General features: G+C 42.1%; 1 protein-coding gene across 1 annotated transcript; it reads left to right on the plus strand.

Moving 5' to 3' along the window:
* Positions 1 to 9,156: 9,156 nt before the first annotated feature.
* On the plus strand, positions 9,157 to 11,962 carry LOC118902803 (uncharacterized protein C12orf74-like). Its single transcript, XM_036867465.1, is given in 3 exon segments — positions 9,157 to 9,238; positions 10,640 to 11,388; positions 11,897 to 11,962. Coding segments are annotated over 3 exon segments (897 nt in total).
* The last annotated feature ends 3,105 nt before the right edge of the window (positions 11,963 to 15,067 follow it).

Raw genomic sequence — 15,067 nt, forward strand, 5'->3', positions numbered from 1 at the left:
ATAATGTGACAGTAATATGACCCATCTCACAGAGTTCCTTTGCTTGAGAACAATTTCACTAATGTCATTTGAGAAAATTAGATCCATCTTCCTTCCATTTAGAAATAATTCTGGCTTATGTAACAAACCATGTTTTCTCTCTTCCCTCACTCTACTGTCCTCAGGAACATTTTTCAGAAGAGCAGAAGGTTTATGCTTCTCTGTTTCTAGGGCTCCTGCTGCTTCTGCTTATTCACCACCTGAAGTCTTAACTCTGTTTGTAACACCACAATTGGCTACTGTGGAGATAATTTTGACATAATCATGCTAGAATTATGACTTGGGGACAGAGATCACAGGGAAGTGGGTGAAGTCTTACAATGGGTCATAACTCACAGAGAAGAACCAGAAGCAGAATAATTCTCATCCAAGTAATCTGTTCTAGCTTTACTACAGTTAAAAATAAAATCCACAGGCTTGCTTCCCCCCCAACCCCCGCCACCCCACTGGGCTTTTAAAACTCATTTCCAAGCTTGTTATTGTAGTCATTAACTTCTTCTCAGCTAGAATTCTGACAAGGGAGGCAAACTCAGTCACTTGAAAAATATCATCACTAAAAATTGGTTGAGTTTAACTGGATGAAACATGCTGGGTAAATCAGCAGCAGCTTAGAACTTCAGCACTATTCAGAAATGAATTTCACACCTAAATCTCATCTCCACACTTTCCAAGGTAGGCGACTTGCTGGTTTAGTCAACATGAGAACAAATTCATTCAGGTAAGTCTGAGCATTACTGTGAGCCCCTGTTGAATATCAGAGTAAAATTCAAAGCAGCCCACACTAAAATTAAACTGAAGAAATACATTCCACAGTGCCTCTGTTGGATCTTGGCAAACACAGATGGGCTGCCACAGAGCCAGGGCAGCCTAAGGAATTGTGAAACCTTAGCTGTGCCTTCCTCCCGGGTTTCTATGATGATCAGTTGCTTGGTTTATTTCCACTTTCCACACTGGCCTCTCTCTCTCAGAAACACTAAAACCATTCTTCAGGCCAAACTGATGTCAAAGAGTAAAAGATACGGTGTGAAAGGTTGGGGACATATCTTAGCCACAATCCAATTCTAAAAAAACTAAATAACTATTGAAATGACTGTGGTGGACACAGCCTAATGTGACCCCCAAGTCACACTGAGTAACCCCCTCCCTGATAGTGTAGATGGGACTTGTGATTTGCTTCTAACCTGTAGAATATGGCAAAGGTGATGGAATGTCACTCCTGTGATTATGCTACAATACATCTATAAGACTCCATCTTACCAGACTGGATGGAAAGGCTGTCCTGCTAGCCTTGAAAGCAAACTGCCTATGGAGAGGAGCATGTGGCAGGGGACAGTAGGTGGGCCCTAGGACCTAGAGCCTCAGTCCTTCAACCACAGGGAACTGAATTCTCCCAACCACATGAAATTTGAAGAAGACCCTGAACTCCGGAGAGGAATGCAGCTCAGCCAACACCTTGACTGTAGCTTTGTGAGACAGTGAGCAGAAGATTCAGATAAACTGTGCCCAGTCTCCTAGTCCAGTTACTTGAGATAATCAGTGTCCACTGTTTTGAGCCGCTAAATTTATGGTAATTTGTTATGCAGTAATAGAAAACTAATACAGTGACCAACAAAATAATCATATTGGAAAACATCTGCATAACCACTGGAAATCAAGGACTGGTGCCACCTACATATCAGAAATCTACAGGAATTTATTCTCCAGATATAGTCTAAGAGGTCTTGGATCAAAGAAAGATGATGAAGGCTGCCCTCTTCCTGAGAACAATGTTTCTAGATGGTAGGGAGAAGAGCTAATAGACCCCCAATGACACCACTATACTACTGAGGATCCATTTGTATGCAAGTAAAGAAAGCATGACTCAAAGTGGCTTAACAATAAAGGAAACTTAATGACTTGGGAAAAGGTAAATGCAGAAGAGTGTCTTTCTGGAGTCCAATGAGGACTATTTCAGCTACTCAATGATGTCACTAAAGCCCAGTTTTGTTTTGTTGTTTTCTAATTCCACTCTCCCAGCCTTGGTGTCAGATATATCCTAAGACTGGCTCCTTCACCCCTATGGTCTCAAGACAGCTGCCAACAGTTCCAGTGCCGCGTGCCTACTATTTCACATCCATCAGGAAAGAGAGTCTTTGTCCCTGTATTCTCAGCAAAATTCCTGAGAGGCACATTGATTGGACTGGCTTAGCCTACATGCCATCTTCTAAACAATCCTTGCAGCCAGGGGGTTGGAAACCATGTGTTCCATCCTTCAAGCTGGACATGGAAGATCATGATGGAAACACTTAAACCTAAATGGAAGTCACAACTCTTTGGAAAGGGGAAGAGGTCATGGATCCAGGGAGGCTACTAACAAATGTTTACTGAAACCCCAACCTAAAGAGGTGAGTTTGGTGCTATCTTAAGACTCAGAAAAGAGGGCATTGAGAACTCACTGGTAAGCCCAGCCCTTAGGACCCTCTCACCTCAGCCGATAGATAACAGCTTCTGTGTTGGAAGGCCTCAGACTTCGTTCTTGCAAAAAGTCTCAGCAAGCAGAAGATTGAGCACGATGGGGAGCTGCTCTGCCCTGCATTTGTGCAATGGCACAAAGAGCTGGTTGTGACTGCAGCTGTGGCTCTAGAGACTTCTCCATGCCTTTTAGTCTTAAAAATCACTGAGCAAGCAATCTGATGATTTAATTCTCTCATTTCTTCTTTCAAACAAATTCTACTTGAGATATCTTGTCATAAACCCACACATTATCAGAACCCAGTCCAGTGCTTTCTTGGACACCAAGCAAGTAAATATATCCCTCTACAAGAATAGCAAACAGAGTAACTACAGAACTCAGTACAATAGTCTACACATCATGAGAATAACGTAAAAGATTCTAAGATGACTAAGTAGAGCTACCTTTCTTTGAAATAGAGTTATTTGAAAAAAATAGAAAAATTACAAATTATCTGATTCAGGATTTTTTACTTTAATTTTTAGACCACAAGTGTATAGTTGAGTGTATCATATACCTCAGTTTATGACACACTAAATAATTCATATTTCAACATGATTCAAGAACCTAGAGTCTGTCATCATGAAAAAGGAAACATTTACAATAAAAAAGAATTGCAGTGGAATAGTCCTCTTTATCTTAAAAGTAAAATGGATGTTAAAGTCATTATAGAAGCAGTTAAATGCAATTTGCACTCCACAGAAAATGGAACAAGCAAAATAGTAAATGATGTCAAGAAATTATCCCCAACTACAAGGGAGAAAGTAAAAGCAATGAAAATAATGTAGAGAGAAGATGAGATAATAGCAGATGTCCCCTAAAGAAAGAGAACTACTGAAAGAGAGAGAATTGTCAAATAACAGAAAAAAATTCTTATTTGGGAAAAGCATTTTAAGTAATTGAGAGTACACACCAGATCCTAGGCAAAACTGAACCCACTCTGACATATGCTGATTGAACATTTCCAGCTTCAAGTATTAGAAAATCAATTTTTAAAAGAAAAAATATAGAAACAAATTTAATAGTTAAACAATATGTACAACATCACAAGGAAAAATCTTTGAAGTTTAAAGTACCCACTAAAGAGCAAATATTCTATTGGCTTCCTATCTCAAATACCACTGACTGAAAATCTTATAAAAATGTCTACAGACTTTTAGAAGAAAATATTGTGGTGCAAGGATTCTATATCCAGCATTCATATGCTACAGCAGATATGAAACGGCTCAGAATATGTACTGCCCAGAAAACTTTCTTGAATAAACAACTCAAAGATATTGAGACGTATCTGGAGGCATTGAAATTAATCATTTTAAACATGGTTGCACTGGACTTTTATAACCCTAAAACCTAAAACATAGCTCAAGTAAAAATCACACCTCTTTTCAAACACTAGGAAAACAATTTTTTTTAGAAATTTTTCAATTCGAAGACCTGTGTTGGCCAGCAAGTCATGTAAACAAGTAAGCAAACCAGGATACAATCTGTTTGCACAGGCACACTCTTATTTTTATTCAAGCAAAGCGTATGTAAACAGAAAACTGCACACAGTGAATGACACAAAGACAACACACCCAGGTGCCAGCACACAGGTCAGGAGATTGAACATATAAGCATCCCAGAAGTCACACTCCTGACTCACAGTCACTGCCTCTCCCCAAAGACAAAAATTCCAATTCTAACTTCTAATACTATAGATTAATTTGGCCCATTCTTGCCGTTCTTATAAATAGAAACATACAGTCTGGCTTCTTTCACTGAACATCATGTTTGGGACTAGAGAAATTGTTCCTTCACTTTCAGAGTTTAATACATCAATGTATTTGTTGATGATGGACATTCTATTGAAATGGACATTGGGGTTGTTTCTGCTTTGGGGCCATTCTTTGTGGTTCTGTTAGAAGAAATAAAACTCTACAAGCACAAAGATAAATGAGAGCCAGCATCAGCCTATGTCAGGAAGACTGGGAGAAGCAGAGAGTATGGTGAACTGGTCACTGCTTGTCCTACCTGAAACAGGGAGCCTGTCCTCAAATCTAGTCTTTTTATATAGATATGGAATTGTGGGAATATGAATGTAGTACTGCCAGAATGGCTAATTTTTCTAAAATTCTTGCAATCCAAAATTTTCTAAAAAATCTCCTAATTTTTAATGTCAGATTTTTTTTTTTAAGCTGGAAGGCCACTCAGACATAGAAAACAAACTTATGGTTACCAAGGGGGAAAGGTGGGGGAGGGATAAACTGGCAGATTGGGATTGACATATACACACTACTATTTATAAAATAGATAACTAATAAGAACCTACTGTATAGCACAGGGAACTCTATTCAATACTCTGTAATGACCTATATGGGAACAGAATCTAAAAAAGAGTGAATATATGTATATGTATAACTTACTCACTTTGCTGTGCAGCAGAAACTAACACAATATTGTAAATCAACTCTACTCCAATTTAAAAAAATTAATTAAAAAAAAAAGCTGGAAGGCCAGTCAGAATTCCACAGCTTGCAGCCTCAGATCTAGGTATTCATGATACAAAAAGAGCTTGTCAGGCTTTAGACTTTGTAAGGGGCACATCCCAAGTGGTTTTCTCCCCAATGAAGACTTACCACGATCAAGTAAGGAGGAGGCAAAAACATAAGAAAAGCTGCCCCCTCCGAAGTACTGGAGAGAACATCTGTGTGTCACACTTAGAGATAAAGGGCCACCTTTGTTTCAAGGAGTTGCCCCAGGTCCTGAAGGAGAAGCTGACCCCCAGGATCGCCTTTCCATCGTGGTATCCCTTCCCTATCCAATGCTTCCCAGTCCCTTTTACTCTTTAGAGGTTGCACTATTTTTTTTCCTGATAATCCTTTGTGACCTTTCTGTACACTCTGAATTTTCTTATTTAAGATACAACCAGAGGTTGGAAATTTTTGGATGGGTGTCAGATATCCCATTATCATTATCCCCCAGGAGAGACGGTTTTACGATCTTGTGTGTGTGAGGGGACTCGCAGATGAAGTACGACCTTCGTGTCCACAAACCAAAAGCTAAAATACTTTATTCATTTTTCTTTCTTCCTAAAGTGAAACAATTCATTTCCAGACAGCTTTGGCAGGAGCTCAGACTATTTTATGCTGGCTCCATGCTGGCAAAATAGAGAAATGCCCTTGATACTGCGTTTTGGGTTTGGCAGTGACAGTGACAATGGTGGTAAAGGGAGAAGGTCGAGTCATTTTTCAAAGTTCTAAGTAAATGATGTTCTAATAAGACCAACATGAGAGGATTAAAGACTAAAGCAAGGGTTATCACAAAGCTAACATCTATAAATTAGACCTTTCTTCCCCCTAAGGCAGCAGCTCTCAAATTTTTAACACGTGTAAGAATCACAGGGAGGGCTTGTTAAAACGTAGACTGTGGGCCCCACCCCCAGAGATTCTGATGCAGGAGGTGGGAAGGGGCAAGAACTCGCCTTTCAAACAAGTTCGCAAGTGATGCTGATGCTTTTGACCCAGGGACCCCACTTGGAGAACCACTGACCTAAAGAAACCTTCACAGTAAGTATCTGTAATGATTCTAAACAATGACAACTTCAGTAAATTAGACTGAATTATAATTCGTTTGAATTTGTTTTTGTAAAGAGTCTGCAGAAATATCTTTTAAGACTGTGTACATTCTTGGGAATGTATGCCATATCTCCACCTAGACACCAAATAAAGGTTCTCTGGGGTACTGCTCTAATGAGAATGCTGGTAGATACAAATGCCTTTCCATCTGCCTTTTAACTACTTGAAAATTAATGCTCACAAATGTGTTCCCAAGTGCAATGACCATTTCCTCTATTATTCAATGCTTATCAAAACATTCCACTAAGTAAGTAGATCCACACAAAATGTTTTACGATGTAAGCAAAGTAAGGCTGAAAGGAATGACTTCTCAGAACTTTGGAGAAAATAAACAGATGAGAAATCTAGAACTGTCTCACTGAACTATCAGTGATAATCACTGAGCACCTGAAAGGGAAGTAAAAAGCCACACCTGCATCATTTCTGTATTAGATCAGTCACTGTTCAGTAGAAACAAATCACCTGACTTTTTCTTAGGCGGTCTTAGATTCTGAACTTGCTTCCCCTTAGGCTTTTTCATAAACAAATAACTAGAAAAGCCTCTAAGGAGGGGAGAGGCCAGTTCCTCATTTCAGCTCCCATCAAGTGTCCCTGTGCTCGGCCAGGAGGGTTCATTGTTACAGGTGTGGAACTTGTTCTTCCGAACCCTTGCCTGGCAGCTCGCTGTGTGGTTCTGCTGATTCCCTGGTCAGGACCCACCTGGACAATGTCACCTTCAGAAGCAGACCATCTTGCAGGTATTAGAGGCCGTTCAGCTGCTATCTGGGTTTCCCTCTTGCACTTTTCATTTGGTCAGATCCTGTTGCTACCAGCTTCTCTTGGTCCTGTCTTGCTGGTCTCGGTCAGGTCTAAGTAGAATGGGTGAATCATTAATGTGTGTGGTTTAATTTCGAGTACACTGAGATTGCTTCCCCTAACAGAGTGGGTGGTGGCTGCTGGCTTCTTAAAGCTTGGGAGGTCAAAGCCTGGTGGATTTACTTTATAATGAGCATTTATTGATTTAGTCTTTTAGGGAACATAAAGGAGAAGAGTTAGCCTGAACTCTTCTGTTAACTTTTGGCTTCCTACCAGATCCACGGGGATAATCATTTAGGGAGGGCCTCCCAGGAGCCTCAGCCATTATCCCTGCAAGGAGCTTGTGAGGGAGGGACTTTAATATCCTTTCATAAGTGTGGCCTGGAGGCTGACAGAGGGGGAGTGGATTATCCCAGGTCACAGGACTAGCTGGTGAGCCAAAGAGAGCAAGCAGATCGTTAACTCTAGAGCTTGGGCTCCCCTTCTCAGCAAACGGCCTCCCAGAGCTCCGCTGTAGTTAAAGTTTCTCCAGTTCTGCGGTGAGTCATGTCAGCAGTTACTAATGCCTTGGTTCCAATATATGAGACACTGGCCAGTAAACAATACTTAATGATCCTTAAGTCCCATTGGGTATAATAACCACCTACAGACTGCCACACCCTATGTCAGGACAACTAGAAAGGAAATCTGAAGCAGTGTCCTAACCCCTCTAAGGAGGAAGGAGAAGGCACAAGAACAGAGGGGAAACCCAAGGACTAAGAATTCTGAAAGAACTATTATGCAAGTGCCTGGGTAAACACACTGAACTCCCTTAACCATGCTGCTGCCTAGAACTTGGACAATGCTATGAAGGGGAACGGAATAAAGTCCCCTGGGTGTGTATGTGTGTTGGAAGTACCTGGAACTCCAGTTCTCAGCTCAGGCATTTGTTTGTTGGGAGAATGAGGAACTGGCCCTCCAGTAAAGGACCTGAAAAGAGACCTAATACACCTGTTTTCATCAGTGGTCAAAATGGGTCTTTTCAATCTTCTCCTGTGAAGCTGGTATCAGCCAGAAATTACCAATCTAAAATCAAAACCAGTTCAACCTCACCTTAACTAAAATGTAAGTTTCCTAGCAGGTATTACTGTCTCCCCTCACTCCCAAAATAAGGGTACCTCATACATTTTTGTTCTATATGTGAAGTCCTGTAACATTTGAGTCCTCGGCTCAAAATATTAAAGCAAACCCAGCATTAAGAATTTCAGATTTCTTTTGTAGTAAGAGTCAAACTGACTTTAGTTGGTATCTAAGTAGTTCCTTAAACAACTCTCCAATCTAAAATCCAGTACCTTTTAGTTTCACTTGGCTTTAAACCAGATGAGAACCAGGGAGTAAACATACGAGAACACAGAGTCCCCCAAATCAATCTCACAGAATTGTCATGACAATATCATGATGCTGGGCTCCTCCCCTTTACTGATAAGAATAAACCTAAGAGTCTATTAATTCTCTTGACACAGGGTTATTGGACTTCTACCCCTGAAACAGATTAGAAGAAACAAATGAAAGGAAACAAAGTATCTGCCATAGGCAAGTACAAAACTATAAGGAGACGTAATGACTAAAAACTAGGGAGTACATCAGTGTGAGGCTATTTCATATGGGGTAAATAATCATATGCTATAAAAAACCTGTAACAATTAGTCTCCATGGAACTACAATAAACAGTCATAATATTGTATGTCATCTAGTCTCATGAGTCACAACATAGGCAGACAGGTCATCAAGAATTTTCTGGTGGTCAGTATTCTCTATTATCAAATTGAGGATGTAAATAATACACAGTAGAAAAAGTTCTAAAAAGTGTTGGCAGTGAAATTAAAATTATCCAGCACTAAAAGAGTAAATTATTAGCTATCCTTAAAATTGGGCAGTCCAAATGCATCCATTCCTGAAGGGTTACAGATTGCTTTAGAATTATAGACTTGCTGGGAGTTCCCTGGTGGTCTAGTGGTTAGGATTCTGGGCTTTCACTACTGTGACCTGGGTTCAATCCCTGGTCGGGGAACTGAGATCCCACAAGCTGCGCAACACGGCCCAAAAAAAAAAGAATTATAGACTTGCTGCAGTTATTATTGGAGATCTCAGAATATGTGGTCAACTACTGATGTTCCATCCACCAACAAGCCATGTACAGCCTGAAACTGCCTCCCACATTGCCCATGGCAAGCCAAGATGGTTATTATTTGCTCCACAGTCCCACACCAGATCTGTAAACAATCAGGAGTTGCCTCTTATGCAATAGTTGATAGGATGGGTAAGGACTGATGCTTTCCCACAGGCAACTACCTTATTCAAATGGAAAACTACAAAATAACGGAATAGCAGTAAGTCATTTCCATGTCACCATGAACGTATTTACACCATGGTAGAATCAGATTTGCTTGAACACGGGAAGAGCTTAATTGGGAGGTAATTCTGCATTAGTGAATCATAGAGAGCACCTCTAATCACGAGAAGCAGAGCACCTGCGTGACATCTCGGTTTTTCTTTTCAAACTGGTGAGTTATTTTTCCAGAACACGGGGATGGAGAAAATCTAAAATGTCTTTTGCCAAATACTTTGCATCACTATCTTTGAAATTATGTCTCATTCTGTAATTTAAACCTTGAGGGAAGGGGGTCTCATTTTTCTTGTTCTCTCATCCTTATATCCCTGGAATACTCCAAAGCACATACACACATATTCATACATATATAAACGCAGAATGTAAGGGAAATTGAATGTATATTTGATTCTCTTAAAATGGAATAATCAAAAGGTGATGAGCGTTGTGGCTTCCAAGAAATCTCTTAGATCACCAAGGTTTTTAAAAGCTTTTTTGTTTGAACTGGAAGGGATATTAAGTAACCAGTAAATGTTGCCAGAGCTGCTCCAGGTCTTTGATCAAAACCCATCAACCTCCACAGCTGGCAAGAGTGTCCTTGCTCAAAACCTGCCAAATGCCCCCCACCCCACCTTTAGCAGGAGTGAACACAAATCTTAAAGGGTCCAGAGATAAGAAAGCAAGCTACGAATAAAGAAAACAGATGAAACCAGCTGGGACTAAGATGGCATGAATCTGACGCCCAACAGATCCTAAGTCTCATTATACACTGATTTTACTATATCAACATATTATGTGACACACCTACCGGCGGCCAGGACCAGACATTAAGGACAAAAAAGGGGGTGGCACCCCACTCCCTCGGAAAAAGCTCTGCCCCTTCCTGGTAGACTAACGCATAAGCCTCCCCATAATTAGCCTCACTCCTCCTCGCTTTGTCTTTACTCTTTAAATCACTCTCGCCACATGGGCGAGAGGTTGGTCTGCGAACGCGGTTCCCGCTTCTCCATTCTTTGGCCACTAAGTAAAGCTTGCACTGTGTCCATCTCCGCTTGGGTTTCGTATTCACCTACTCGAACCCCAATGGGAAAAAGAACTCTCCCCCATCGAGGCACAGAGCAAGGTCCAAACGACTTAATTCGGTAACATACACAAATTTCAATACGTAAACAATTTAGACGGGAAGACTGGACTCACTTATGTTAATTATCTACAAAACATAACAGATACTAATGTTAACTGGGCATTCCCTATCTGCTCTGGTGAATTAGAAGTTTTTATGTGAAATTTCAGACACCTTTTTTCTCACCTCCGTCTCCTTGTTCGCAACAGATTCCGCACTCTGCTCGTCCTCGTTAAAGATGCAGCCACCTGCTTGCAGTTATTCTCTGGAAAAGGACGAAGACACACCCGAGGAAGGGAGGCACCCGAAGGCGGAAACGGAGCAACCTCAGTGTGGTCGGGAGAACAGCAACTCTGACGGCGTCCCCTGGAAGCTTCCAGCAACCGGGCCTCTTAGCGGCGTGGAGAAGACGGAGCCATCCTTCCCAGAGGTGCAGCCCCCAGACTGCGGGTCCTCTCCTCGACCCCCCCTGGAAAGCCTGTCCAAGAAGCACTGTCAGAACCAGGGGAAACTTCTCCACTTTGACCGGCAGGCCCCGGGCCGCGCGTCCACCTCGCCCACATTGAGGAGGTTAAGGGGCCGCAGCTGCGGGAGTGTGCGTGGGCGTGCGCACGGCACTGCGCATGCGCTGCCTCAGCAGGCGGCCTTGGAAGGGCCCACCTCGGGCAGCTGCAAGGAGTCTTCCGGCTCCCCGCATCGCCTTTCCAACGGGCTATTTGGAAGCCCAGAGGAGTCTTCGCACTCCCTGTGGCCCCTGAGACTCCACTCAAGATTGCCTCTGGACCCCAAAACGGCGCTCAACGCAGCCGACTCGTTTGAGCTCCAAATGGCGCCCAGTGATGAGTTTGCCCTTCCCGTGCTTCAGTCCCTCAAAGAGGGGTCGCTTCCTCAGGCCTCCCTTCCACGGAGTGGAGGCCAGCCAGCACCCAGCCGCACCCCACGGCTCCCCAGGCCTCAGGTAACACAGTTCTAAGCCTCCTGCCTCTCATTGGTGGATGGAGAGCATAGTAGGTCTCCAGGTTGCCACATTGCCTGGTCGCGGAGTGGCGTGCTGTGTCGGTAGACGGCTGGGGGGACACACAGTCTTTAGGACAGTTGGCTGTCAAGTAAAAGGGGTGCAGCAGTTTGGGGAAGGAGCGTGGAGGTCGAGCTCACTTTCTTCTTCAATATACTTGAAGGCACTTTAAGAAAGGACCCAGGCTAGAGATTGTCTGTCAGTCGTTAGATAGTAAAGGTGGCCCTCTTGCAAGTCTACGCTATGTGAAGACCACCTGGCGTGGCTGGTTTAAAAGGGCAGAAAGAACAAACTACTCAAATTTCTAATGTTCTAACCTTCTCCCCCGAAAACAAAAATGCAAAACATTTTAGCTAGGAAAGTTACTGACCTCTCCCTTCAAGATGTCTGCTTTGGAATTTTGGGTGGGTTTGAGCAAGACTAAAACATGTATTTTTAAAATTTATTTCAGAGAGAAGAATTGCATCAGTCCAGGTATGTGTGTCTTTATTTTCTCTAGTGCTATGAAGTCTGTTGACTGTTTACTTTGACGTCTTTTACTTCTGTTCTGACATAGCAAACCTGATGGTGTATTAATCAGGGTACTTTGTTTTACATCCCTCAAGTCACTCTTCATATTATGGGTGAAAGAGTCTTAATTTCAAGAGTCTCCTTTAAGCGCCCAGCATTTTGCTGTGGCTTTTGGGGCAGGGTATGACAGCCACAGGTGATCATGGTTTTCATTTTGAATTGTCAATGACTTGGTCCTGTGGCTTAATTAACATCCACCAGTAATAGGTTTTGTCAGGAAGAGAGTGTAAAGGCCAGAAACATTCAACAACTTTTCAAAGAGAAATTCAGAGGACAAGGATAAAAGGAACAAGATGTGCTGTTTAAATCTAGGATGACCTTTAAAATGCCTATGACAGACTGTGCTTTTATCTAGATTGCAGGTAGATTGTGTCACTTCAGAAACCAGCTCTGAACTTTCAGCTTGGTCCCCCAGCTGTGGCAGTGGATTTGCCATTTCTTTCAGGGATGAAGAGCTTCTGTGGCAGTAAGGGAGAGATCCAAGCCCAATTACATCCACCCAATTTGTAGGATTGGTGGGAAAGCCCTCAGTTCATTTGGAAAGTCATGCAGGAATCCTCAGGAAATTAGCTATTGTTTTATTACTGGACCTCAATCCTCAAGCAAGTTTGCTGTTTGTAGTAGGAAGGATGAGATCCATCTATGCAGTCTTTGTTTATTTTTAACCCTAGTTGACCTAAATGTCAGCTAAGGTAGAGGATATTTACAAAGCCATAGGCAAATACAAAGTATTGTGTTAGTATATCAGCTAGCTATTGCTACATAACAAACCACCCCAAACCTCAGTGGCTTAAAACAACAAACAAGTATTGTTTCTTATAAATCTGTGTGTCCATTGAGGATCAGTTGATCCAGGCTGGGCTCAGCTAGGTAGTTCACTCCACATGTCCCTCATCCTTTTCATGGAACCAAATTTCTACCCTGGGCATGTTCTTGTGGTGAGAGGAGAGGTTCAAGAGGATAAATGGAAACATGCAAGGCCTCTTGGACCCTGGGCTCTGTACCTTGTCTAATTCTACAGGCCAAAGCAAGTCACGTGGCTGAACTCAAGGGCAGGAAATTATGTCTCACCAACAGTGGGAGAACACTTCAGTATTATACGGCAAAGTGTTTGGATGCAAGGGTTGGTGAAGAAAGGGGCCTTTAATGGAAATCTTCCACAGGTGTGAACCAGAATAAAGCTCTAACATGACACCTAATTCAGAGGTGTCAGAGAAAATGAAAAAGAGATTAGTGTCAGAAAAAGATGATGTTGTTTATAGTCAATCATGCAGAGTCTAATAGGGTGTTTAGGAATTTTGTTCTTTACCCTAAGAGCAGTGTGAAACCACTGAATGGATTGATATGATCATAGGGATACAGGGTAGACATGAGAGTTAGATGAGAGTGGATTCCAGCAGAACAATTAGAATGTTCAGGTATGAGAGGTTGGTAGGTTAGGCTCTGATGAAAGCAGTGGAGTTAGAAGGAAGTATCTCGGTTCAAGAGATATTTAGGAGATACCATCACCTAGACTTTGTGAATAATAGACCACCAGGGGAGAGGGGAAGGAAGTTGTCAAGAAGGACTTCCAAGCTTATGGCTTCCACTGTTAGGTGGCAAATGGTTCCATTCTCTGATCTAGGTAACCTTGGAGGGGAGAAGGGGATATGGGTAGGTGGCATGTAAGTTTGAACATGTTGAATTTGAGGACCTATGGAACATCTGAGTGGATATTTTGAGTGGATAGTTGACTAGAGAAAGCATCGTGGATGGAGATATATATCTGAGAGTCTTTAATCAAGGAATGCTTCCTAGAGCAGGTAAAGTCTGCCCAGCTTTGTGTGTAAGATGGAGTTAGCAGATGTAAAGGCTAACTGATGGGGCACACCAAGCCATTTGCAAAAGATGACATACAGGTGATTTTTATTGACCTGCCTGCAGAATCTTTGTGAGGCAATAACAGACATAGTCTTAAAAGATGCAAAGAGAAAACTTGGTCAGAGGGCTTGAGGCCTTAAAAAGCTCTGTGAGGTTCAGTATGTCACAATCACATACTACAAAATAGTGGAAGGTTACAGAAAATCACAGCAGGGAATCAGAGGGGAAGTAATTTAGATATCTTGGTATCTGGTAATGACCCTGAATTATCCAGGATTGTTTTTGTCAGGACTTAGTACAGTACTTGGCATGTAGGAGGCAGTGTTTGTTGAATGAATAAATGAAAGGCTAAGTAACTGTAAACAATATGTTTAATAAACATTCATGCATTACTGCTAAAAAGAAGTAATTTTGCATCAGCCGCAGACCACTCAGTCTATACTTTTTTAATCAAAAGTACACCAGAAGCATGAATTTTTGGTAAACAGCTAACCGTCTTTGGCACAAAGATCCTCTGTCTGCCTGTCTTTTGCTCCCTCTCTCTCTCTCCTTCCAGTCACTGCAGTCTGTTCAGAGGGCTCAGGTGGCTACTTCCCAGGCCTTGTAGTCCCTTACCTTGTAAGGTAAAGGGCTCTGCAGGAGGCCCTGATGTCCATTGAGGAGCTGGGGGCCTCACCTCAAAAACTTATTTAAACTTTATTTAAAACATACTTAAACGTATTTAATTTAGGCCTTTAATATGCCTATGAGATGGTATAAACCAGGGGGCTAGCAGACTATAGCCTATGGCCCAAATTCGGCCCACTACCTGTTTTTGTAAATAAAGTTGTGTTGGAGCACAGCCACGTCTATTCATTTAAATACTGTCCGTGACTGCTTTCACACTGCAACCACAGAACTGAGTGGCCACTACAGAGACCATATGGCTCACAAAGCCTGAAATATTTACTCTCTGGCACTTTATGGAGAAGGTTTGCTGACCCTGGTATGTTCAGTTAAGAAATGCTTGCCTCTGTGGCTGTCAGTCAATCACAGCAACTTTGTTTTTTCCTTGTAGCCCTTTTGCAAAGATTTTTCTTTTAATATAGTGTTTTAACACAGGGCCTGACAATTGGGCAGGCTTATATAAGTGAGAAGGGCCCAATCTCCTCTCATTTCCGAAATCAGCTCAGTGTTGACTTTGATTCCAGGT

This window comes from Balaenoptera musculus, chromosome 10, assembly GCF_009873245.2.
Source record: "Balaenoptera musculus isolate JJ_BM4_2016_0621 chromosome 10, mBalMus1.pri.v3, whole genome shotgun sequence".
Taxonomy (NCBI): domain Eukaryota; kingdom Metazoa; phylum Chordata; class Mammalia; order Artiodactyla; family Balaenopteridae; genus Balaenoptera; species Balaenoptera musculus.